Here is a 26897-nt window from a genome sequence, read left to right as displayed (position 1 = left end):
TGATCAGTAAAGGCACTGACACTGTGTTCCCGCTCAGCCACGAGTTCCTGGCGTCTCTCTCGCCACGCTGAGTGAGCAGCAGCCCAGGTTGGCTCTGGTCGAGTTCTCTCCAACCCAGAGAGCAGTGCCTGAAGAAACGCCCTCAGGCTAGCCTGGCAGGTCACTTCACAAGTGGTGAAGCAGCTCTGCAGGTGTCTCTCTTTTTTTCCTTTTTCTTTACTCTTCACCTCTCCCCTAATAATTTCTATCCAACAAAAAAGAAGAAAGACAGACAAAGAAAAAATGGCCACAGGAGCCGTGGATTCCTAGTGCAGGCACTGAGCCCCACAATAATCCTGGAGGAAAAAAAAAGATAAAGAGGGAGAGAGAGACCGCAGACCTGCTTCAACACACTTGAAGCATCCCCCCCCCCCAGCGGGTGGGGAGCAGGGGCTCGAACCCAGATCCTTGCACAGGTCCTTGCTCTTAGTACTATGTGCATTTACCTGGGTGCCCCCTCTCTGCTTGTCTCTATCTGAAAATATTAGTCTGGAACAGTGACGTCCCAGTGATGACAAAAACAAAATAAGGGGCAGGGGGCTGAATCCCAAACCTCAACAGGTTTGAACCTATGTTTCTGTCTGTTTTTTAAACCAAACCACTTCTCAGTTCTCTTTCATAGTGGTGCTGGGAGCCTCAGGCTAGGACGTCTTTTGTGTAACCACTCTGCTCTCTCCCAGGCTCTACGCCCATGCTCTGACCCCCTGCCAGCTGTGTCACTTTGGGCAAATCACTCAACCTCTCTGAGTTCCCAGTTTGCCCGGAAACTTCGGTGAGAATTCAGTAAGATTAAAATAAGCCAAAAAAAAAAAAAAAAAAGAAAAAGAAAAAAAAGAAGAGAGCGAAATTATCTTAACTGATGTGTAAGCACTGAACAAAGGTTAGCTACTGTTCATGCCCGGACACCGTGACTCTTAGTCGTCAACAGAAGGTCGCAGAAAGGTGTCACTAACATGGCTCAGAGGTCGGCTGAGAAGGAAAGGCCTGCGCCCCGCGTGGGCCACGCCACACACACCGCTTCACAGAGTGTTAGCATCCTGCTCTGAGGCCGAGAAGGCTGAAGCCAGAGAGCTACAGGCTCTGTGTGCACGGGCCAAACAGCCGGCGTGAGGCTCAAAGCCAGGATGCGTGTGCTCAGATCCAGGCTCTCTCGCCAAGGGCCCCAGCGCTTCCAAGAAAGGCAGCATTTAGGCAGGTGGTCACTTAGGGAGAGCAAACAGGAAGGAAAAGGTGCTCGAGAGCTGGGAAGGGCAAGCTGATTTTACCAATGGGATTTATAGGAAGAAAAAACAAAACAGAACCAGAAACAGGCTGGGGAAATCGCTCACCTAGGCGACGCACCTGCTTTGCCACGAGTGAAGCCGCATTTACACAGGCCCCGCTCAGCGGAGGAGGCTTTGGTGCCATGCGGCGCTCTCCCCCTGTCTCTCTCTCTCTAAAGAAGTCGGTCTGGAGTGGGGGTGAAGATCCAGTGACACACAGTCACACACACACACACACACACTCACTCAGGCACTCAGCCCCCCACACACGTACACAACCACACCCCACGTGCTCACACACACCCGTACATCCACATGCAGGCACAACCCCCCCCACACCCCCACATACATGCACACACACCCCACAATACATGCACACACATGTACACATGCACCCTCCATCCCCCCACATGTGCTCACACCCCCCCCACACCCACACATCCCTGTTTGTCATTACGCCAGGTCCCCTGCATTGCTTGATGCTGTGGTCTATTTCCAGAATCATTGTTTTGCCTGAGACCCGCCCTGCCTGCAGGGTATTGGTTTAATCCCACTGGTTAGAACCTTCGAAACAGCTGCTATGGAAGCTTTCTACCTTTGCACTCTTTTTTTTCCCTCTCCAACCCCTCTCCTAGCCATTTCCTTTTCCGACCTGCCACTTCTGTTTCAAAAGATATAAAGGCGTTGTCTCTGATCAATAAAGGCACTGCACTGCGTTCACGCTCAGCCACGAGTTCCAGAGTCTCTGTCTGGTGATGCTAGCCCGGCACATCCCCACACACATGCACCCCCCACGCACACCCCCACACATACAAGCACACACATGTACACATGCACCCCCCACACCCACATGTGCTCACACACACCCCCGCATCCACATGAAGGCACAGCCCACATGCACACCCCCATACATACATACACACACACCCCCTGCACACACATGCACACACGCTCACCCCCCCACGCACGCACACGTCCAGCTGTAGGAGGCAGCTGGGTTCCGGAGGGAGGTGATACCTGAGGAGCCACAGTCGCAGCAGACGTCGTTCCCCGGCAGCCTCCGCACGTCCTCTATGATGGCTTTCGTCAGGTCCTCCAAGCTGTTCTCCCCCGTGCTCTGCTCTCCTCGGAAGGCCATGGTCAGGGCCTCCTCTTTGCTGTTCGTCAGCACCGATATCCATCTGGCGGCAGAACATGGAGGAGGTAAGAGCCTGGCCAGCCTCTCTCTCCACTGCCAGAATTCATCCCCTCAAGAACTCCCAAGAGAGTCTCCCACACCCCCAGTTGGCAACGAAGTGAGGAAAGCGGCCAAGGCAAGAGAGAATAGAAGAGTGGAAATCAATATATGGGGGTATGGATGGCCCTGCCAACGCCCAGGCCCAGCGGGGAAGCAATTATAGAAGCCAGACCTCCCACCTTCTGCATCCCACAATGACTAAGAAAGCCTAAAGTAACGCTCAAAATCAACTAGTTACTGGAAAAAAACTCAACTCATTTCTGGGTGACACTGGGGGAAAATGCTCACAACAAAATGTTTTGTAAAAAAAAAATATATATATATATAAATTTAAAAAAAAAAAAAAATCTTTATTTATTAGATAGAGACAGCGAGACACCTGCAGCCCTGCGTCACCACTATTTAAGCTTTTCCCTTGCAGTTGGGGACCCGGGGTTCGAACCCTGGTAGAAAAGCATTTTTCATCAGAAATTCTTAAACTTAAACATATGTACAAAGTATGTATTTTTGAAGTATGTATAAAAGACTAAGGAAATTAGCTGTCTCTAAGTGATTCTTTTTAGGAAGAATGAATTGCTCAGGGGGCCGGATGGTAGCGAGGCTGGTTCTGCACACGTTACCACACACAAGGACCCAGGCTCAACCCCCCCAGCCTGCACCTGTGAGGGGAAGCTTCACTAACAGTGAAGAAATGCTGCAGGTATATTTCTTTCTCCCTTCTCAGGTTTTCTCTATCCTATCAAATCAATAAAATAAAAGCAAATGAATCAGTGTGTTGTTCTGGAATTATCCAAATACATAATGATTTTGTATTGTTTTTATGAATGAGGAGGGGAAATAAAATCTCTTTATTTATTTATTTTTATTGTTGTTTTATTGATGCTGTTGTTGTTTGCCGGGCTAGCGTGAGGGTGTTTCTTCCTGGGCACGTGTTCTCTGGGTTCGAGAGAACTTGATGGGAGCCAACCTGGGCTGCTGCTGACTCAGTGACGTGCGGGAGAGAGACCAGGAAGTCGTGGCAGAGCGGGAACGCAATGCCTTTACTGATCAGAGACGATGCTTATATATTTTGAATTGGAATTGGCAAGTCGGAAAAGGAAATGGCTAGGAAAGGGGGTGGAGAAAAGGAAAGAGGGGGCTAGGTAGAAGCTCCCTTAGCAACTGTTGCAAAGGTTTTAACCTGTGGGATTAATTAATACCCTGCAGGCAGGGCGGGTCTCAGGCAAAACAGTGATTATGTAAATAAATCATAGTATCAGCACTGGAGGATGGAGCAAAGCGGGTGGGGGGGATGGCTTAAGGCCTGACAGTTGTTGGATAGGACAGAGAGAAATGGAGAGAAGAGGGGAAGACAGAGAGGAGGAGAGAAAGACAGACACCTGCAGACCTGTTTCACCGCCTGTGAAGCGACTCCCTGCAGGTGGGGAGCCGGGGGCTCGAACCGGGATCCTTATGTCAGTCCTTGCGCTTTGTGCCATGTGTGCTTAACCCGCTGCGCTACCACCCGACTCCCTAACTTTTTTTTTTAAAGGATTTTATTTATTAATGAGAAAAAATAGGAGGAGAGAGAGGAAGAATCAGACATCACTCTGATACATGTGCTGCTAGGTATTGAACTCTGGTTCTCATATGTTTGAGAGTCCAATGCTTTATCCACTGCACCATCTCCTGGAACACTACAATTTAGTTCTTTAAGAAGATGAAAACCATGTCCAAATCAAGTCTGCTTTTCCCTCTTGTGTAGACAGCTAAGATCTACTCTCAGCAGGGATCAGGGATGCCCATCACCAAGTCTCTCGCTGATATGTGTGTCTTGCAGAAAGAAATGAACACTTAACAAAAGGCCATGCACAGAGTTTTAAGATATGTAACACTGACAGCAATAAGAATAAAAAATCTGAGCAGATTCCCTTGGACTTGTGAATTGCAAGTCACACCACTGCCTCTTGGTGGCGCTTACCCTTAGGAAGTTGTGCAAACACACTTGACAGCTTTAGAGAGAAACCCATCCAGCAGTTGGGAAAGGATAACCAGAAAGAGGTGTGTACTCCTGTGTTCACAGCAGCACAATTCATAACAGCTAAAACCTGGAAGCAACCCAGGTGCCCAACAACAGATGAGTGGCTGAGAAAGCTGTGGTATATATACACAATGGAATACTATGCAGCTATCAAGAACAATGAACCCACCTTCTCTGACCCATCTTGGACAGAGCTAGAAGGAATTATGTTAAGTGAGCTAAGTCAGAAAGATAAAGATGAGTATGGGATGATCCCACTCATCAACAGAAGCTGAGGAAGAAGATCTGAAAGGGAAACTAAAAGCAGGACCTGACCAAATTGTAAGTAGGGTGCCAAAGTAAAAACCCTGTGGTGAGGGGTAGACATGCAGCTTCCTGGGCCAGTGGGGGGTGGGAGTGGGTGGGAGGGATGGGTCACAGCCTTTTGGTGGTGGGAATGGTGTTTATGTACACTCCTAGCAAAATGTAGACATATAAATCAGTAGTTAATTAATATGAGAGGGGGGAAAATCAATTGTATGTCTCAAAGTTTTTCAAAACACAAACTGAATCTTTTTAATATATAGGCTGTGTATTTGATATGCGGACTCTCTCAAAAGCCTAGACCAAGTAGATTAGAAGCATCCAATAGCACAGCTATATACAAGGATAGGGCATCTTGTACATTAAAGAGGAATCTTCCTGTGATCTGCTCTCACGTTAGAAACTAGAAGTCATCTGGTTAAAAGCAGGTAACACTGGGTTCAAGAGGACCAATCGCGCGCTCATTTTACAGCGGCTGAATTGCTGTCACTGGAATGCTTCTCTGATTGAAGCCTTTCTTTTCTCTTAAGTACGACGATATTTTGCTTCTTATTAGCAGTATCTAAAATGTGCCAAATGCTTATACTTTTGGAAATATAATCTTCTAGCATGCCTGGGAGTTAGAGTTTTAATTCTTTAGTTTTATTATTTATTTCTACCTCCAGGGTTAGCGCTGGGGCTCGGTGCTGGCACTATGAATCCACTGCTCCTGGAGGCCATTTTTTATTGGACGAGACAGAGAGAAATTGAGAGAGGAGGGGAAGAAAGAGAGAGAAAGAAATTGGGAGTTGGGCGGCAGTGCAGTGGGTTAAGTGCACATGGCATAAAGCGCAAGGGCCGGCGTAAGGATCCCAGTTTGAGCCCCCGGCTCCCCACCTGCAGGGGAGTCGCTTCACAGGCGGTGAAGCAGGTCTGCAGGTGTCTTTCTCTCCCCTCCTCTGTCTCCCCTCCTCTCTCCATTTCTCTCTGTCCTATGCAACGACAACATCAATAACAACAAGAATAAAAAAAAAGAGGGAGAGAAAGGCAGACACTTGCAGTCTGCTTCACCGACTACCCCCCTGCAGGTGGGGAGCCGGGGGCTCAAACCGGGATCCTTGTGCGAGTCTTTGCGCTTCGTACTATGTATGCTTAACCAGGTGTCCCAGCCTGAGTTTTTACTTCTCTGTAGGTGAAGAAACTGAAGCCTTCAGAGGTCTACAATTTCCTGGGGTCCCAGAGCCAGACTGAGACGTTCATGAGAGGGATGTAAAAACATATGTGCTGACCCCTTTATCTGGGGTTCTCTCCAGTGTGTCACACTGGCCTCTTTATAGTTCATGAGCAAGAAACAAGCTTGTCAGGCTGATCAGAAGAAAATATGGACTGAAAGGAGGACGACTCATTGTTAGGAGAAACAATTCAAATTTTGTAGAGTGCAATGTCTACATTCCAAAATGTACATCCAAATAAACCTACTATTTCTGACAACTGAAAACGCTTTGCAAATCGTTTTGGAGTCACAGACATACAAAGAAGCAGAAGGAAGAAAATCGTACAGAATTATGTTTTGTTTCTTCTTTTGCTGCTTTGAGTTAATTTTGAGAGAGAGAGAAGAGAAGAGGAGAGGAGGGGAGGGGAGGGGAGGGGAGGGAAGAAAAGAGAGAGGAGAGAGGAGAGAGGAGAGAGGAGAGAGGAGAGAGGAGAGAGGAGAGAGGAGAGAGGAGAGAGGAGAGAGGAGAGCATCAGTCTGGCACATGGCTGCTGGAATGCCGGATACTGAACTTAGGACTTCAGGCTTTCAAGTCCTGGGCTGCTTTCTTCCACCAATTTTCTTTCTTCTGGGTCACACTTTCCAGCTTGGATCAAATAAGAGTCAGGTGCCCCGTGACTAAAACACTGGGTAACTAACTCCTAAGTGCAGACACTGTGATCAAAAGGTGTGGAACAACAGTTCTTGCCCTTAAGAAGCTCTCGATCTCCAGAGGCCTCTGCCTATCCCCAAGAACACCAGAGGGGAGAGAAAGGGGAATCTCGCTGAGGACTGGGAGGAAGATATTTGTCATTGGCTACAGAGAGAAATTGTGAGGGGAGGGGAAGACAGAGAGGGAGAGAGACAAGAGGGACAACTGCAGGCCTGCTTCACCACTTGTGAAGCTTTCCCTCTTGCAGGTGGGGAGCAGGGGCTTGAACCTGGGTCCTTACACACTGTAATGCGAGTGCTTAACCAGGTGCGCCACCGCCTGGCCCCTGGGAGGCGCTTTTTCAAATTAAGGCATCTCGTTATGATTCCAAAACTACTTACGCTACATAGTCCGGTTCATCTTCTGCTTGGAAGTGATATGTCCTATTATCTAAAACATAAGAAAGATAAAAACAAACAAAAACAGCAGAATCAGCAAGCAGAATCACTTCAGGTATAATGTAGATTTTCAAAGTTCCTAAGAAAACAAAATACAATCAAGGGAGGATTCAAACATTACTATATATAGTTATATAGAACGTTATATATTGGGAGTCAGGCGGTAGCACAGCTGGTTAAAACGCAGGTGGTGCAAAGTGCAAGGACCGGCTTAGGGATCGCGGTTTGAGCCCCCGGCTCCCCACCTGCAGGGGAGTCACTTCACAGGTGGTGAAGCAGGTCTGTAGGTGTCTGTCTTTCTCTCCCCCCTCTCCATTTCTCTCTGTCCTATCCAACAACGATGACATCAATAACAACAATAATAACTACAACAATAAAACAACAAGGGCAACAAAAGGGAATAAATAAATATTAAAAAAGAAAGAATGTTATATATTACTGTGTACTTTTAAACCAGTTTTTTTTTTCCCAGTAGCTACGCACCCCACTCTGTTGATACTACTTTTCTGAAGTGTGATATAAGGAAACAATAAAATAAGATGCCAACACATGGCCCTTTTAATATTTACTTATTCATTGGATAGAGACAGAGAGAAGTCGAGAGGGAAAGAGGAGCTAGAGAGAGGGACGCCTGTAGTCCTGCTTCACCACTTGGGAAGCTCCCACTCTGAAGGTGGGGACTGGGGGCTGGAACCTGGGTCCCTGTGCGCTGTAATCTGCGCACTCTAGCCGGAGCGTCACTGCCTGGCCCCACCTCTGGCACTGTTCGAAGAATAAGCCGCGGCAAGGAGGCTAGGTCCTCCTTGGCAATCTGGAGAGTCCTAGCTGGCCCTTTAGTATTTACTTTCATTTACGTTTCACTTCGTCTCTTCATGGGAGTCCACGCTTTAGAAAATCATGCCTTCTCCAGCGATGGTGTGTGATTTGCAGGGCAGCTCTGATGCCTAATCGTGCTCTGCCCCAGAGGAGTCTGGACTGTAAACCTGGCTGAATCAGACTCTGGGGAGGAGGGAGCAGCCAAGTTGGACAGCCTGGGCAGGTGTAAGTGAGGGAAAATCCGTCTCAGAACATGGCGCTCGTGGTGGCCTTTATCTTTAGCATCGCTACTAGACCGGTGCAGGTGGCTCCCACCTCCCCATCAACGCCCTCAGTGGGGAAGAGAGGGCGCGTGAGTCAGGGCAGTTAACATACAGGAGACTTGACTAGATCCTGGCCTGACTGCGGTGTGGCTTTCTGTAGGAATAGTGAACCGCTCTGAGCCCAATCTGCTCTCCTGGCAAATGGGAAACTGGCCTTTTGTCTGTCAAGCACGCGGTCCATGTTATTACTTATAGGTTCTCAGATCTAGGGGTTCTTTTAAAAAAATATTAATGATTTGTTATTGGATAGAGACAGAGAGAAATTGAGAGGGGAGGGAGAGAGAGAGAGAGAGAGAGAGAGAGACACCTGCAACGTGAAGCTTTCCACCCTTGTAGGCAGGAACCAGGGGCTTGAACTGTGATGTGCTTAACCAGGTGCGCCACTGCCTGGCCTCACAGATCAAGGGGGTTCTTCACTTTTGGAAGCTTCATCATAATTCCAATTTCTGATATCTCATTAATAGCCTAGGACATATTTCAGTCACAAAGATCACACACAGTATGAACTTCAAAGACTCCCATGACTCATCTGTCTATGGGGCCAGGACTGTGTGAGGACATTTATCCATACAACGACGTAAGAAAGAGTCTAATGGTCAGGAACTTATTTAGTTTTTGCCTCTAGGATTATCGCTGGGGCCCAGTGCCTGCACCAAGAATCCACTGGTCCTGGCAGCCAAATTTCTCATTTTTGTTGTTGTCGTTGTTATTGGATAGAACAAAGAGAAATGGAGAGAGGAGGGGCAGACAGAGAGGGGGAGAGAAAGACAGACACCTGCAGACCTGCTTCAAAACCTGTGAAGCAACTCCCCTGCAGGTGGGGAGCCGGGGGCTGGAACCAGGATCCCTGTGCCAATCCTGTGCTTTGTACTGTGTACACTTAACCCACCGCACTGCAGCTAGCCCCCCTGGGCTTTTATCCTTAATGCAGCCCCCAGAACAAACCCAGGACCGCACACGTGTACAGTGCTGCTGAGCGGCCTCCTCTACACAATTTCCTTCTCTTTCCCCCTCTCCCTCTCTTTCTGAGACAGACAGAAGGAGAGGCACCATGCCCCCAGTTCACCAACTCTAGTGTTTCCACGTGGTACCAGAGGGGGGTTCAAGCCCAAGGGCTGGGCATGCTGAGCTGTTCAGCCAGGTGAGCCAACTCAAGGGCCTAGAAAATTAGGAAGTCACACTGAAGGTTCGAGTTGCAAGACTGGAGCGATTCCCAAGGGACACTTGACTGGCACGGCCTTGCCAGTGAGTGATAGTGTCCCTGGATACATCCACAGGGAGACACAGAGAGAGAACCTACAAGAATCCAGACCTCCCCCCACTCCCTGAAAACATCAGCGATACGGCATGTAGACCCAGGGCGTGTGTGGTAGCCTTAAGTACCCGTCTCATCAAAAAGAAGCCTTGAGGTGAGCTATGGACCAAGGCTAGTGAGGCCGGGGGCTGAGACGTCTGAGGTGGAACAGGATGACGGTCTGGTGGTGGGGCAATCTTGCGGAGATGTGGAAATGGATACTGTAACGACCACAGTCCTGTAAATCAGCACGTCCCCACCCAGATGATGCTAAGGCGGAGAAAAAGGACTGGCTGGATGCAGGGAGGAGAGAAAGGCAGGACAGAGTGTCATCCAGCTGTGAAGTCCGCAGGTAGCTCTTGAAAGCAAAGGAATGGTCTTTCCTTGACTTTGTATGCTTTTAAAATGTGGCCTTATCACTTATTTATTATTGGATAGAGACAGAGAGAAATTAAGAGGGGTGGAGGAGAAAGAGAAGGGGAGAGACAACTGCAGCCTTGCATCACCACTCATGAAGCCTCCCCCCGCTGCAGGTGGGAACCAGGGTCCCTGAGCACTGTAGTGTGTGCACTTTACCTGGTGCGCCCTGGCACGGTCCGCAATTTTTCCTTTAGAAGTCCTTGCAGGGATAAAAAACTGGGGGAAGGGAGTCGGGTGCTAGCACAATGGGTTAAGTGCAGGTGGTGGGAGTCACTTCACAGGCGGTGAAGCAGGTCTGCAGGTATCTGTCTTTCTCTCCCTCTCTCTATCTTCCCCTCCTCTCTCCACTTCTCTCTGTCCTATCCAACAATAATGATATCAATAACAACAATAATAACTACAACAATAAAACAAGAAGAGCAACAAAAGAGAATAAATAAATAAATAAATATTAAAAAAAAACACCTCTGGGGGAAAGTCAGCTGTGCAGACATACAGCAAACTGATGAAGACAACACACACCTTGCTGATGGTAAAATGAATGTCACTCGAGGAGCTGCTCTGCTCTCCCCCTTCCCTTTTTTGACAGAGACAAAGAGGCAGAGACCACAACAGCAAAACCTGGGTCGCACACCTGGCAAGAGAGCTCTACCCAACTGAGCTATTTCACTGGCCCTGAGGACAAGCTTTGGTTATTTAGACCTTGTTTTGTGACATCACAGTTCCTAAGAATTTACCGGGTGCCTGGCAGTGGTGCACTGGGATAAGTGCACATAGTACAAAGCACAAGGGCCCATGCAAGGATCCGGGTTCTAGCCCCGGCTTCTCACCTGCAGGGGTGGGTGAAGCTTCACAAGTGGTGAAGCAGGTCTGCAGGGGATTCTCTTTTTCCTTCCCTCTCTATCTCCCCCCTCCCCAATTTCTCTGTCCTACCTGATAAAATCGGAAAAGAAAAAAAAAAGAGAGACCTCCAGGAGCAGTGGATTTGTGGTGCAGGCACCTAGCCCCAGCAACAATCCTGGAGGCAAAAAAAAAAAAAAAAAAAAAAAGGTTCCAGGGATCTGGGCAATAGCACAGTGGGTTAAGCACATGTGGCACAAAGCTCAAGGACCGGCATAAGGATCCTGGTTCTAGCCCCGGCTCCCCACCTACAGGCGGGTCACTTCACAAGCAGTGAAGCAGGTCTGCAGGTGTCTGTCTTTCTCTCCCCCTGTCCGTCTTCCCCTCCTCTCTCCATTTCTCTCTGTCCTACCCAACAACAATCACGATAAACAAGAGCAACAAAAGTGAAATAAATAGCCTCTAGGAGCAGTGGATTTGTGGTGTAGGCACTGAGCCCCAGTGATAACCCTGGAGGCAAAAAACAACAAAAAAAGAAATTGGTTCCAACATAAACTAAGAGACCCCAGGGTGGTCCGGGAGGTGGTGCAGTGGACAGAGCATTACATTTTCAACCATGAGGTTCTGAGCTCAATCCCGGGCAGCACATGTAACAGAGTGATGTCTGGTTTTTTCTCTGTCTTCCTATCTATGGGAGGGGGGGGCGGCACCCCCAAGGAATCTCCTTTGCTTGTATAGAAGGAGCCCCATTGAGAAAAGTTGTTCAGGGGCCGGGTGGTGGCATACCTGGTTGAGCACATGTTATAGTGCGCAAGGACCTGAGTTCAAGCCCAGGTCCCCACCCGCAGGGGCAAAGCTTTGCAAGTGGAAGCAGGGCTGTAGGTGCCTCTCTGTCTCTCTCTCTATCACCTGCTTCTCTCTCAATTTCTTTCTTTCTTTTTGTTTTTTTCTCCAGGGTTATTGCTGGGCTCAGTGCCTGCACCATGAATCCACCGCTCCTGGGCTCAGTGCCTGCACCATGAATCCACCGCTCCTGGAGGCCGTTTTTTCCCCCTTTTGTTGCCCTTGTTGTTGTAGCCTCATTGTGGTTATTATTATTGCCATTGTTGATGTTGTTCACTGTTGGCTAGGACAGAGAGAAATGGAGAGAGGAGGGGAAGACAGAGAGGGGAAGAGAAAGACAGACACCTGCTTCACCACCCGTGAAGCGACTCCTCTGCAGGGGGGGAGCTGGGGGCTCAAACCGGGATCCTTACGCCGGTCCTTATGCTTTGCGCTATGTGCGCTTAACCCACTGCGCCACCGCCCGACCCCCTCTCAATTTCTAACTGTCTCTATCCAATAGATAAATAAATATAGTTAAAAAAAATAAAGAAGAGATATTTGTGTAAAAAAAAAAAATTCCAATGGCCAGAGAAAGGTAGAGAGGCATCAGATCCCATAGACGTGGAGAGCAGGACTCACGTGATATCAGGTCAAAAGACTTTTTGTCCTCAGCATTCGGCTTCACCTGGCAGGTGAGAAGGTTCAACTTAGCTGGCTGTCTGTTGGACTGGAAGAGAGAGAAGAGAGATGTTGATCAGCACTGCCTGAAAGCTGCAGTTCCGTGCAGACACAAGGTCTCACAAGGTCTGCTGTTCACTAATAGCTTAGTGACACACAGAAACTTAAAAAAATTTTTTTTATATTTATTTATTTATTCCCTTTTGTTGCCCTTGTTGTTTCATTGTTGTAGTTATTGTTGTAGTTACACAGAAACTTATTAACCAGTGAAGAAAACTGTTGGTATGCTTCTAAAAACCCCTTCTGTTTCATTTGGTTTAAATCCCCCCTGCTTAACACTGCATTCTATTTACATAACCGCTGTTAACAAGCACCACCCTCCCTCCAGGGCATTGGTGGTTCAGTGGTAGAATTCTCGCCTGCTCCGTCCCTCTCCTTGTCACACCCTGATTTTCACCAGTCACTTTTCTCTCCACCCTCTCTGTTCCCACCCTACTGGGCTAGTATATTTATAAGGACAAGATTGTTTGTAGTAGTTAGTTCAGCATAGCTTGGTATAGATTGTGCTGCGTCCTGCATGAATAAAGAGATACTGCGTACAGCTCAACCATGAGTCCCTGGTCGTCTGTCTCCCGTCAGTGAAGCTCAGCTCAGCGAAAACAGGCGTGTAGGTGTTGTTACAAGTTACATGTTACAAGTTACATGTTAGAAGTTACATGGGGCCAGGTGGTGGCGACCAGGCTGAGTGCACATATTACAATGTACAAGGACCCCGGATGGAGCCCCTGGTCCCCACCTGCAGGGGGAAAGCTTTGCGAGTTGTGGAGCTGTGTAGTAGGTATCTCTCTCTCATCCCCTTCCCTCTCAATTTCTGGCTGTCTCTATCCAGTAAATAAAGATAAAAAAAGAAGTCAGCTACCAAGAGACAGAGATCCCATACATTTCTGTCCTCAAATACAAACTGGGAACTTTGGACTTTGGGAACTTCTTGGGAGGTTCTAGCAGGGGATGACAGCTACTCATATTCCCTTGATCAAAAGTCAGTCTCCATTCAGGGAGGGTCACTCTGGCTGCCTGCTCAGCGGAGGGCACAGCTGCTGGGACATGGATGGAGTGAGGAAGGAGGAAGCAGACACCCTGTGAGCCAACCAGGTCAGCCAAGTGACGGGTGTCACAGCCAGATTGCTCTTACGAGTGGGTAAATGCGCTATCTGCATCACTGGAATTTTAACTCTCACGAAAAGACTGCAGTGACTTTAGGCGTCTACTAAATGTCTTAAAAAAACATTTTATCATCAGCCTGCTATCTGTGACCTTGGGAGAACCACTGCAGTTTCCAATGGAGGGAATGGGGACACACAGAACTCTGGTGGTGGGAACAGTGTAGAATTGTTCCTGTTTTTTTTTTTTTTAATTTTTAAAAAAAATTATTTTCCTTTTTGTTGCCCTTGTTGCTGTAGTTATTATTGTTGTCGTTGTTAAGATAGGACAGAGAGAAATGGAGAGAGGAGGGGAAGACAGAGAGGGGGAGAAAAAGACAGACACCTGCAGACCTGCTTCAACACCTGTGAAGTGACTCCCCTGCAGGTGGGGAGCCGGGGGCTCCAACTGGGATCTTATGCCGGTCCTTGCGCTTCGCACCACGTGCCCTTAACCCGCTGTGCTACCGCCCGACTCCCTGTTTCTTGTTTTCTCTCTTTTTCTTACCAGAGCACTGTTCACCTCTGGCTTATGGTGGTGCAGGGGACTGAACGTGGGACTTTGGAGCCTCAGGCACGAGAGTCTCTTTGCAAAACCATTATGCTCTCTACCCCACCCCCACCCTGTTCCTCTGTTAACTGTAATGTTGTAAACCAATATTAAATCACTGAAAGAAAATAAAATAAATTTTTCATCATTTTAATTTTACTTCATTTATTTTGGATAGAGAAAAGAGAGAACTTGAAATGGGAGGGGAGAGAGAGAGTGAGAGAGAGAGACAGAGAGACATCTGCAGCACCGCTGGTGAAGATTTGCCCCTACAGGTGGGGACCAGGGGCCGGAAACAGGGTCTTTGTGCTTTGCGTCATGTGTGACCTACCAGCTTGTCACTAGATCTCGCTGGGCGTCATTTAACTGTGTGCGGACCTCTTGGTGACAAATCAGAATGAAATCGAGATCATCTACCTCATTTTGAACGAGGTGCGGGCACAGTCCGTGGAAGTAGGCTTTTATTTTTTTTAACACAATTTTTTAAAAAAATATTTATTTTATTTATTTATTCCCTTTGTTGCCCTTGTTGTTTTATTGTTGTAGTTATTATTGTTGTTGTCGTTGTTGGATAGGACAGAGAGAAATGGAGAGAGGAGGGGAAGACAGAGAGGGGGAGAGAAAGATAGACACCTGCAGACCTGCTTCACCGCCCGTGAAGCGACTCCCCTGCAGGTGGGGAGCCGGGGCTCGAACCGGGATCCTTATGCCGGTCCTTGTGCTTTGCGCCACCTGCGCTTAACCCTCTGCTCTACAGCCCGACTCCCAGGAAGTAGACTTTTATTTTTTTTTTTTGAATTTATACATACCCAAGGATAAAGAACTGGCACTTTCAATACCATCGCTTACTGTAGCTCAGTGTATACCATGCCTTCATTTTAAATATCTTATCTATCTGTTATTGGATAGAGACAGAGAAATTGAGAGGGGAGGTAGAGAGGGAGAGACACAGAGAGACCCCTGCGGCCCTGCTTCACTCTCAAAGCTTTCCCCCTGCAGGTGGGGACCAGGGACTTGAACTCAGGTCTTTATGCACTGCAACGTGTGCACTTAACCAGGTGCCCCCCTGCCTGGCCCTCCATTTCTTTCATTTAAAATAGTGCTAGTTGGGAGTCAGGCGGTAGCACAGTGGGTTAAGTGCAGGTGGCGCAAAGCACAAGGACCAGCATAAGGATCCCGGTTCCAGCCCCTGCCAACGCCCATGTCCAGCTGTGGAGCAACCACAGAAGCCAGACCTCCCACCTTCTGCACCCCCTAAAACAACCTTGATCTGCACATCCAGTGGGGGAGAAGTGACAGGAGGCAGAAGATAAGAGGCTCTAACTCCAGCTCCATCAGCACCCAGAGAAAGAAGAGGAAATGGAGAGGGACATATGGAGGTAGTAATGTTGCCATGAGTGGCTTGGAGGGGAAGAGAGGACTGAATAAAAAAGGGGGGGGGCAACTATGTATACAGGTGGACAGATAAGTTTCGAGATGATGGTTGGCCCATGTCTACAAACTTAGGGGAACTGTGGTGGCTTGGGGTGCGGAGAGACTGAAGATTCAGAACTCTAGTGGTGGGACTGGAGTAGATTTATGCCCCTGCTGACATGTAATTCTGTAAAATAAATTAAAAAAATGGTTCCTGCTCAATGGATCTTCTGTCATAGCAAATAACCAGTTTTAAAAGCTCACCCTTTCATTTTGCCTCTTACTTTTAATTAATTAATTAATTTATTTATAAAAAGGAAACATTGACTAAACCATAGGATAAGAGGGGTATAACTCCACACAACTCCCACCATCAGAACTCCGGATCCCATCCCCTCCCCTTTTGTATACGGACTCTCTGGCGAGCAGTAGCCTTCAAAGAGGGCGTTCTTAAACCTCCAGAAAGATTCCTCCAACAGTGTGAGGAAGCTGGCACCGTTCCCATCCATGCTGTTTCTCTTGGGTTCCTTGAGTTTGCTGCATTTGTTCGAAAGGAGCTACCCCCAAATATCTCAGAACTGGTATTTTCCAAAGACACCCCCCCCACACTTTTGTAGGAAGATTACTTAAAGCTTTGGGGAAAATTACAGGCCTTCATTCCCCAAACTAGACACCATCTCCCCTCCCTTATCAAAGTGGGCACTGCTTCCATTCTCCTTCCTGTGGAGAGGACAGCCATAGTCAATTGTCTCCCACCTGTGACCTTGAGCAAACTCTTCCTCCTTACAGGCAGCTTTCAATATGATTCTCTCTCTACCACAGTGATGTCTGCACTGCAAGGCCAGCACCCGTATCTCATGCAGGTTATTACATGGATTACCCTCTCCTTGATGACCCATCTAATGATGTGTGTATTGATTTGTCCAGTCTTCCCCTCACAGACTGGGAGAAGATCTTTACATGCCATACATCAGACAAGAGACTAGTAGCCAGAATATATAAAGAGCCTGCCAAACTCAACAAGAAAACAAATAACCCCATCCAAAAATGGGGGGAGGACATGGACAGAATATTCACCACAGAAGAGATCAAAAAGGCCAAGAAACACATGAAAAAATGCTCCAAGTCTCTGATTGTCAGAGAAATGCAAATAAGGACAACAATGAGATACCACTTCACTCCTGTGAGAATGTTATACATCAGAAAAGGTAACAGCAGCAAATGCTGGAGAGGGTGTGGGGTCAAAGGAACCCTCCTACACTGCTGGTGGGAATGTCAATGGGTCCAACCTCTGTGGAGAACAGTCTGGAGAACTCTCAGAAGGCTAGAAATGGACCTACCCTATGATTCTGCAATTCCTCTCCTGGGGATATATCCTAAGGAACCTAACACACCCATCCAAAAAGATCTGTGTACACATATGTTCTTAGCAGCACAATTTGTAATAGCCAAAACCTGGAAGCAACCCAGGTGTCCAACAACAGATGAGTGGCTGAGCAAGTTGTGGTGTGTGTGTGTGTGTGTGTGTGTGTATGAATACTACTCAGCTATAAAAAATGGTGACTTTACCGTTCTCAGCTGATCTTGGATGAACCTTGAAAAATTCATGTTAAGTGAAATAAGTCAGAAACAGAAGGATGAATATGGGATGATCTCACTCTCAGGCAGAAGTTGAAAAACAAGATCAGAAAAGAAAACACAAGTAGAACCTGAACTGGAATTGGCATATTGCACCAAAGTAAAAGACTCTGGGGTGGGTGGGTGGGTAGGGAGAATACAGGTCCAAGAAGGATGACAGAGGACCTAGCAGGAGTTGTACTGTTATATGGAAAACTGGGAAATGTTATGCATGTACAAACTATTGTGTTTACTGTTGAATGTAAAACATTAATTCCCCAATAAAGAAATTAAAAAAAAAAACTTGTCCAGTCTGAGAATATCTATCTCTCAGAGCTGTGATTTGGGATCCCAGCAGGTGACCTGCAAGCTTGATCGCTGATATCATCACTTCAGACTAGCTATCTTCACCAGCTCAGCTGCGGAGGGATATGGGGAGCGAGGGGCCTGGAGTAAGACTGGCAGCTGGAATTCCAAACGGCACTGAATTCCTAGGAGAGTTTTCTCACTGAAGTCAAATGAGGTTGTTAACAGTATCTGATTCATAGGTACAGAGATTAAACAAGTCTATTGATTATAAGTAATTAAGAATATGTGGGGCAGAACCAGTACTCAGTAAATGTGTCAGCTATTATCACTGCTGGTGTTGATATATATATATATATTCAAGTGATATCTAATTGTTTTTATTTGCATTTTTCTGGTAAACAGTCATTTTAGCATTCTTTTATATGTCTGATGTTAATAATCATTAAGACCTCTTGGGGAGCTGGGTGGTAGTGCAGCGGGTTAAGCGCAGGTGGCACAAAGCACAAGGACCGGCATAAGGATCCCGGTTCCAACCCCCGGCTCCCCACGTGCGGGGGTGTCGCTTCACAGGCGGTGAAGCAGGTCTGCAGGTGTCTATCTTTCTCTCCTCCTCTCTGTCTTCCCCTCCTCTCTCCATTTCTCTCTCCTAGCCAACAATGGCAACAATAATTTTTGGGGTGTCTCTCTCCTCCTCCGGCACGGTGTCCTCCTGGGGAAAGGTAACAGGCTGGTTCTTTCTCGCTCACGACAGGGGTGACACAAAGTAAAAGACACCAGGGGACTCTTAGCGTGAATCTAGAATCTGAGTCCTTGAGTCCCAGAATCCCAGAGTCCGTTTATTAGCAAAGTGGACATGAGTTAAATAGAAAAGCAATGAAGTTAATTATTGTTGAAATATGACAGAAATTACAGGTTTCTTAACAGTCGGCATGCCCCTAAGGTAGGGGGCTGGTATGACAGGAATTGATGAGATACAAGAAAGTTATTCTCCATAACACAAGCAACTTAATTATCCAAAGGTATTTGAGAGAAGCATAGGGGTTAAACCCGTAGGGTGAGACAGAGAGAAGATGGATATCAAAAGGCCATATAGTTTGGCATTTCTCTTGTCTGGGGTCTGAGGTGTGTGATGAAGTGTGTGATAAGGTGTGTTCTTCTGTGATCAGAAGGTGACTTTGAATGAGTGAATCTGCGGCCATGTGGCCTGCAGTTAATGGAGGGAAGTACTGTGGTATCTGTGGGCCTAAGAGTCAAGAAGGAAAGAACCAATTCTGAGTTTCCCCCCTTATGCTCACCTCGGTTGAGAGAGACTTACCAAGAGGTTATCTTCTCAGACCTCCATCCAAAGATGGGGGTGGTTCTCCCTAAGCTCTATCAGGCTCACACATGTTCCCAACAATAATAACTACAACAACAACAACAACAAAAGGGAATATTAAAAAAGACTTCTTGATTGACTGATCCTCTGAGCATTAAGTTATGCCCATCCTTATCTTTTAAAAAAATATTTATTCACTTTTTTTGTTGCCCTTTGTTGTTTTATTGTTGTAATTATTGTTATTGATGTCACTGTTGTTTGGATAGGACAGAGAGGAAAGAGAGAGAGGAGGGGAAGACAGAGAGGGGGAGAGAAAGACAGACACCTGCAGACCTGCTTCACCAATTATGAAGCGACTCCCCTGCAGGTGGAGAGCCGGGGGCTCGATCCGGGATCCTTACGCCGGTCCCTGCGCTTTGTACCATGTGCGCTTAACCTGCTGTGCTACCGCCGGACCCCCCATCCCTATCTTTTAAAATTTCATTTATTTTAAGGTCTATTGTGTCAGACTGAGAACAGCTGTTCCTGCCCTTTTTTGTGTTCCATTCCCTTGTACGGTAGCTTTCCATCCTTTCACTTTGAGTCTGTGTTTGTCTTGTTGAGTTAGGTGGGATTCCTGCAGACAGCATAGGGTTGTCTTGTGTTTTCTGATCCACCTTCCCACCCTGTGCCTTTTAATAGGCGAATTTAGGCCATTGGCATTTATTAACATTACAGAATGAAGATATTTTAATGCCATTATTCTAAAACAATTTTTATTATCTTTATGTATTTATTGGCTAGAGACAGCCAGATATATAGAGGGAAGGGGCGACAGAGAGGGAGAGAGACAGAGAGACACCTGCAGCCCTGCTTCATCACTTGCAAAGCTTTCCCCCTGCAGGTGGGGACCAGGGGCTTGAACCTGGGTCCTTGTGCACTGTAACACGTGCACTCAACCAGGTGCACCGCTACCCGGCCCCCCCCACTGAAATTCTTTTCTATGTGGTTTCCTTATTCATGACACTTCCCAAGTCAGCTCTGAGTAATAATCCTCTCATCAGAATTTTCTGTCTCTGGCTGGAAGTCAACAGCACCTGTGGTATTTCCGCTGCAACTCACTGCAGCAGGAGTTAGATATTTCCCCCGGACCGGGGTCCTTTGGTTCTGCGGACGTTACCCAAGGAACACTGCGTGCAGCCCCTTCTAGAGCCCTGAGGATGACATGTAGCTGCAAGTGTCTATTCAGGTGACAGCTGCTCCCTGCAGGGCTGCTGATAATCGTGTTTGTTTCTGTGGTTGGCCTTTCTGGCCTTCTGGGCTGTTGTGGAGCCCCCCTCTCTCCCGTCCCGCGCCTTTATTCTTATTCTTCTTGTCAGGGCAACAAGAGGTTATGTGCCTTGACATCAAGGGATTCAACTGAGCACTGTGGGCTCTTAGAAGGCTAAAAGTCCAGCCAGCTAGAGCTAGGCTCAAAGCCACCTCCTAACCCTCCTTCTTAAATTGGATGCTGGATTTTTGGAGGCATTCCTCATATGTTAAATGGGTATAATTTACTTTTTTTTTTTCCCCCTCCATGGTAATCGCTGGGGCATGGTACTGGCACTAAAAATCTACCATTCCCCAGTGGCCATTTCCACCCCCACCCCTTTCTCCCCTTTCTATTTTATTGGATAGGACAGAGAAATTGAGAGGGGAGTGGAAGCAAGTGAGGGGGAGAGACAGACACACTTGCAGACCTGCTTTACCACTCAGGAAGCTTACCTCCTATAGGTGGGGAGCAGGGGCTAGAACCCAGGTCCTTGTGCTTAGTACTATGTGTGCTTAACCAAGTACACCACCATCTGGCCCCTGGGCATAATCTACTTATTAAAAGGTTCATTCTTTCTTTCTAAAGGAACACTGAATAGGTATGAGAAAAGGTGTGATGTGTTGAAAATTGGTCGTGCTGTTTACAAATTGAATACCCCAGGCATGGGATGTGGTTCTTCTGTTTCCTACTTGGATATACCATGAAATTTCATTCCCAAAGTACTCACTGACTACTAACTAGATGGCAGACAATGGTCCAGATCCCCTGGAGTTCCAAAGGGAGGAGTTTCTACAACCTAAGGACCTCCTGACTAGCAAAACTCAAGACCGATCTGGTAGGTGAGCTTAAGGGTTGAGTGTGGGGCTCCTTCCAGGAGCTCAATGAATGTGATCACCTCTCTCTTCTCCACCCATTATCTGAAACGTAAGTGGCAATGAGGGGAAAAAGTTCAGTAGGTTAAAGATCTTTGAAAAGCAAAACTTCTCATACTTTTGACATTGCTTTTTCAGGATTATCATGACAGAGTAACACTTAGGCTACACTTTCCATGTTTTATTTCTTTGATGATGATTTTCTTTTATTTACATCTAAAGGTTAAATATTCCTTTAAATTATATCATTTACTGTTATAAGGATATAGTATTTTAATACATTAAACATCATACTTATTAATGCTCTAACAGTTTACGTGGTTTTGTATAAACTCCTTTAAGCATTGAAGCTGCCACTGATTTGTTAGAATCAGTATCTTTTTTTTTCTTTTCTAAAATTAATTAATTTATTTATTCCCTTTTTTTACTCTTGTTATTTTATTGTTGTAGTTATTGATGTCATCGTTGTTGGGTAGGACACAGAAATGGAGAAAGGAGGGGAAGACAGAGGGGGAGAGAAGGACAGACACCTGCAGACCTGCTTTACTGATTGTGAAGCGACTCCCCTGCAGGTGGGGAGCTGGGGGCTTGAACTGGGATCCTTACACCGGTCCTTGTGCTTTGCTCCATGTGCTCTTAACCCACTGCACTACCGCCCAACTCCCTAGAATTAGTATCTTAAAACAATATATGTTAGCTTTATTTAAAACATAATACATGGCCTACAGGTGAAAAAGTACTATAACAGTAAGTCAGAGGCTCTCACAGAGTTCGGTTTCTACAGCGTGGTTATATTGAATCGTAAGGTAAGAAATGTACCCCTGGGGCCGGGTGGTGTTGCACCTGGTTGAGCGCACATATTACAATGCACAAGGACACAAGTTTGAGCCCCCAGTCCCCACCTCCGGGGAGGGGGGGGTATTGCAAGTGGTGAAGCAGTAATGCAGGTGTCTCTCTGTCTCTCTCATTCTCTATCCCCCACCTTGATTTCTGACTGTTTCTATCGAACAAATAAAGATAATAAAAAAAAGAAGAAAAATATTCCCTCTGGGAGATGGAACTCTGGTGGTGGGAATTGTACCCTTTTTATCTCACAATTTTGTCAATCATTATCAAAACACTACTACTACTACTACTACTACTACTAATAATAATAATAATAATAATAAGGAAGTTTAAAAATAAGAAAACACAAAGCAGCACTTGGATGGGGTCTGGTGCACTGCACCAAAGTGAAAGACTCTGGGGTGGGGGTGGGGTTCAGGTCCTGGAACATGATGGCAGAGGAGGACTTAGAAGGGGTTGAATTGCTATGTGGAAAACTGGGAAATGTTCCACACGTACCAACTACTGTATCTTACTGTTGACTGTAAACCATTAGTTCCCCATAAAGGAAAAAAAAAAAAAGAAAGAAAAGAAAGAAAGAAATTTACCACTCAAAGGATCCCCCTGCTCTGCTGCTGGCAATGTCTATTGGTCCAGCCCCTGTGGAGAGCAGTCTGCCAAACTCTCAGAAGGCTAGAAGTGGACCTACCCTTTGAATTCCTCTCCTGGGGATAGATCCTAAGGAACCCAGCACACCCATCCAAAAAGATCTGTGTGCACCTGTGTTCATAGCAGCACAATTTGTAACAGCCAAAACCTGGAAGCAACCCAGGTGTCCAACAACAGATGAGTGGCTGAGCAAGTTGTGGTCTATATACACAATGGAATACCACTCAGCTGTTAAAAATAGTGATTTTTCACCTTCTTCACCTCATCTTGGATACAGCTGAAAGAATTGTATGAAGTGAGATAAGTCAGAAGGAGAAGGATGAATATGGGAATCATCTCTTTCATAAACAGAAGTTGAAAAACTAGAGCAGAAGGGAAAACACTAAACAGAACTAGGACTGGAGTCGGTGTAAAGCACCAAAGTAAAAGACTCTGGCGTGAGGAGGAGGGCTCAGGTCCTGGAACATGATACAGGCAGAGGAGGACCTAGAAGGGGCTGAACTGTTATGTGGAAAACTGAGAAATGTTACGCGTGTACAAACTATGTATTTTACTGCCCATTGTAAACCATCAAAGAAAAGAACGTATCCCTCTGAGCACATGCGTGCAAAGCAAAGAACCTGCAGCTAAGACCTTCTGGGGGTGGGCTGCCTGCGTATTTTACAGCATCCGCAGAAGAGGCAGTTCTGCCTAGACGGGGCCCTCGAGGGCACATGGACGGCCCCTGAAACAGAGCTTGGGTGAACACCCAAACCAGCAGACCAGGTCTCACAGATCTAAATGCACACTGGACTCTCTCCTCAGTCACTTTTTAAAAAAAAATTATTCCCTTTTGTTGCCCTTGTTGTTTTATTGTTGTAGTAATTATTATTGATGTCATTGTTGTTGGATAGGACAGAGAGAGATGGAGAGAGGAGGGGAAGACAGAGAGGGGGAGAGAAAGACAGACACCTGCAGACCTGCTTCACCGCCTGTAAAGCGACCGCCCTCCCCCCCCGCCGCCACAGGTTGGGAGCTGGGGCCTCGAACCGGGATCCTTACGCCGATCCTTGTGCTTTGCTCCACGTGTGCTTAACCCACTGAGCTACTGCCAGACTCCCAGTCACTTTTTTTTTTTTTTGGTGCCTATTTTGCAAGGGTGAAATCCTAAGTATTGGTTGTACTTTGCAACAAATTTGCTGACTGCCAACAAAACTGAATATTCATATATATATATATATATATATATATATATATAGTTATATTACCTCTTCAAAGAATATTCCCTGTCATCTTTATAATTCCAAAGACTTCAGATTTTCTAGAACAACAGTCAATAACACTCTTTTAAAGATGACGGAATGAAAGCATGTCAGCTTTGGTTTGAAAGGACAAGAAGTTCTGATCAGTCAGCACCACAATGCAAGACATCTCAGGATAAGACATGACCCACTGCTTTTGGAAAATAATATCTGAAATTCCATTCAACGTAGCTTCATATATATCTAAGGAACATTTTTAGTGCCGGCTCCATCTTGACATTTCTTTCCATTTTTTGGTTCACGAGGTGAGAAGGTATAAGAAAGGCAGCACAGGGGGTGGGGATGCACCTGGTTCAGTGCACACATCACAGTGGACAAGGACCTGGGTCTTGAACCCAGGTCCCTACCTGCAGGAGGAAAGCGTCCCCAGCGGTGAAGAAGCCCTGCAGGTGTCTGTCTCCAATTCTATTTCTCTATCCAGTAAATAATATAAATAAATTAAAGAGGAAAAATAAAAGGCAGCTGGTACGCTGCAGACACTTACTGTGGCATGTGAGATGGTCAGAATCCCATTTTTGACAGCACACTTCCTCCTCTGCCACACTTTCCGAAGCCTAAAGAGTGAGCCAGACACAGCCTGATATAGTATCTGCTTCAGGTGCCGTCACAGTGTTACGGGCAGTAACCAACAGCTTAGTACCATCTGTACAGTGCAGACAGCTACACACGGTAACACAAAGCTCCCACACGAGCCAGAAAATGTACGTCCTACATTTCTTACAGCGCAGTTGGAGAGAGACAAGGTTGTCCGCTGATACCTTCCCGCCTCCCCCCATTCTTTCTTGTTTTACTCAGCTCTGGCTTATGGTGGTGCTGGGAACTCAATTTGGGACTTCAAGGTTTCAAGCAATAAAGTCTTTTGCATAATCATTATACTATCTCTCTGCCCTATACTACTGTTTAAAAAAAAGAAAAAAAACCCCACAGAAATCTAAAAGTGGGAACAAAATGAATAAAGTAGTTATACTATGATTGTCAGGGTTCACATCTGGGTTATCTATATGGACAGGTTATACAAACATGTATATGCTAGCAGGTTACCTGTACTCTTAGAGTCCATCAGTGACTTAGAAGGTAGATCGTTTTAAGAAATTTTTCATAATATGACTTCCTAACATTAAAACAATCAGATGCATAAGACAGACGTCAGACTGGCCTCTGGGTGTACGCACAGGCGCATGGCTACACAGGAGGGTTCTGAAGGAGGCACCTGAGGAAAGAACTCTACAGGGCAGGCTCACATCTGCGTTCAGGGAGGTGCTTACGGATCTCTAAACACATCTGTGAATCCGTGACAAGCAAATCCCGTCCATCGACGGCTCCCGAAATCACGGTCAGGTGGTCAGCGTCTGCTTGATCTTTCCCCAGAGCACTGCTCAGTTCTGGCTCACGGTGGCGCTCAAGACTGATCCTGGGGCCTCTAGAACGCGAGCTCTCTGCACGGTCTCAGTCCTCGCTCCCTCCTCCCCGACCCAGACTCTGCCTGGGCTCTTTAAAGTTCCACTTTTTAAAACAAAGAGCGTAAACTAAGCGGTCTGCCATGCAAGGAAGAAGAGTGGCTCTCTCTCACAATACAAAGAAAACAGACCAAGAAAACAAACAAACAAACAAACAAAAAAAAAACAAAGAAAACAGACCAAGCCCCATCACCTTATTTTTTTTAGTTTAATTTTTTTTAATCTCTAGTTAATTATTGGATAGAGACAGCCAGAAACTGGGAGGAAGTGGGGAGATAGAGTAGGAGAAAGAGAGAGACACCTGTAGCCCTGCTTCACCACTTGTGAAGCTTCCCCCGTGGCAGGTGGGCACTGGGGCTTGAACCTGGGTCCTTGTGCACTGTAATGTGTGCGCTCAACCAGGTGCGCCACCACTTGGCCCCAATCATCATCACTTCAAACAATGTGTATACTCCTTGTGAGGTCTTTCAGGGTCGAAATGATGCCTCAGAACTCTTGCAAAAGAGCTGGCTGTGGTATACTTGGGGAAGAGAGCTCACCAAATGGTCGCCAACAAGATACGGATGAAATCCACTCTAAGAATGTGTGGATGCTGCTGAAAACACCAGCTAGTCTCAACAGGAGGGGTGTGTGTGTGTGTGTGTGTGACTGTATGTGTGTGAGTCTATGTGTGTGTGTGAGTGTGTGTGTGTTAGTGAGTGTGTGTGTGTATGAGAGAGTGTGTGTGTGTGTCTTTGTGTGTGTGTGTGTACGTGTGAGTGTGTGTGTATGAGAGTGTGTGTGTGAGTGTGTGTGTGAGTCTTTGTGTGTGTGTGTGTATGAGAGTGTGTGAGAGTGTGTGTGTGTCTTTGTGTGTGTGTGTACGCGTGTGTGTGTTTGAGTGTGTGTGTGTGTGTATGAGAGTGTGTGTGTGTGAGTCTTTGTGTGTGTGTGTGTGTGTTAGTGAGTGTGTGTGTGAGTTTTTTTGTGTGTGAGTGTGTGAGTATGTGAGTATGTGAGTGTGTTAGTGTGTGTGTATGAGAGTGTGTGTGTGTGTGAGAGTCTGTGTGTGTGTTTTGAGTGTGTGTGTGTATGAGAGAGAGTGTGTGTGTGAGTGTGTGTGTGTCTGTGTGTGTGTATGTGTGTGAGTGTATGTGTGTGTGAATGTGTTAGTGAGTGTGTGTGAGTGTGTGAGAGTTTTTGTGTGTGTGTGTGTGAGTGTGTGTGAGTGTGTGTGTGAGTGTGTGTGAGTTTGTGTGTGAGTGTATGAGAGTGTGTGTGTGAGTATGTGTGTGTTAGTGAGTGTGTGTGTGTGTCTTTGTGTGTTTGTGTGTGTGTGTGTGTGTGTGTGTATGATTAAAGTGGCAGGTCCTGTGCATGGCTGGTCAGCTTCTGGGCAGGTGGGTATAAGCACACTAGTTGATTCCATTTCCATGGGGTAAACAGAAAAAAAAAAAATGTGTGGAAGTAGCAGCCATTCTCTGGGCAAGAAATCATCTTAGTCGTCTTCTGCCATGGAAACACATGGAAACAAAGGACATCTGAAACCAGGCTTTAGAAACACCAGCTCACGTTTTCCTTCCCTCTTTGAGTCAGTGCTGTATGGAACTCGCCGCAGCATGAGCTGAAAGCTACCCTGAAACCCAGACACATTGCCGTCTTGTACAAGCAGCCGCTACAGTCCTAGCTTGTGCCAGGG

The 26897-nt window shown here is 46.6% G+C and overlaps 1 protein-coding gene across 4 annotated transcripts in view; it reads right to left on the bottom strand.

Moving 5' to 3' along the window:
- The window catches only part of ASAP1 (ArfGAP with SH3 domain, ankyrin repeat and PH domain 1), a 422920-nt gene that overhangs the window by 66338 nt on the left and 329685 nt on the right, over positions 1 to 26897 (bottom strand). For all 4 annotated transcript variants that reach the window (XM_060201453.1, XM_060201446.1, XM_060201440.1 and 1 more), the window contains 4 exons: positions 24247 to 24316; positions 12360 to 12447; positions 7146 to 7194; positions 2319 to 2482 (listed from right to left, as the gene is read on the bottom strand). In XM_060201453.1, the coding sequence (XP_060057436.1) occupies positions 2319 to 2482; positions 7146 to 7194; positions 12360 to 12447; positions 24247 to 24316 (371 nt within the window). The remainder of the gene's footprint in view (positions 1 to 2318; positions 2483 to 7145; positions 7195 to 12359; positions 12448 to 24246; positions 24317 to 26897) is intronic.

This window comes from Erinaceus europaeus, chromosome 1 (genome assembly GCF_950295315.1).
Source record: "Erinaceus europaeus chromosome 1, mEriEur2.1, whole genome shotgun sequence".
NCBI lineage: Eukaryota > Metazoa > Chordata > Mammalia > Eulipotyphla > Erinaceidae > Erinaceus > Erinaceus europaeus.
The sequence above is the reverse complement of the archived record's forward strand: the minus strand, read 5'-3'. Positions and strand labels throughout refer to the sequence as shown.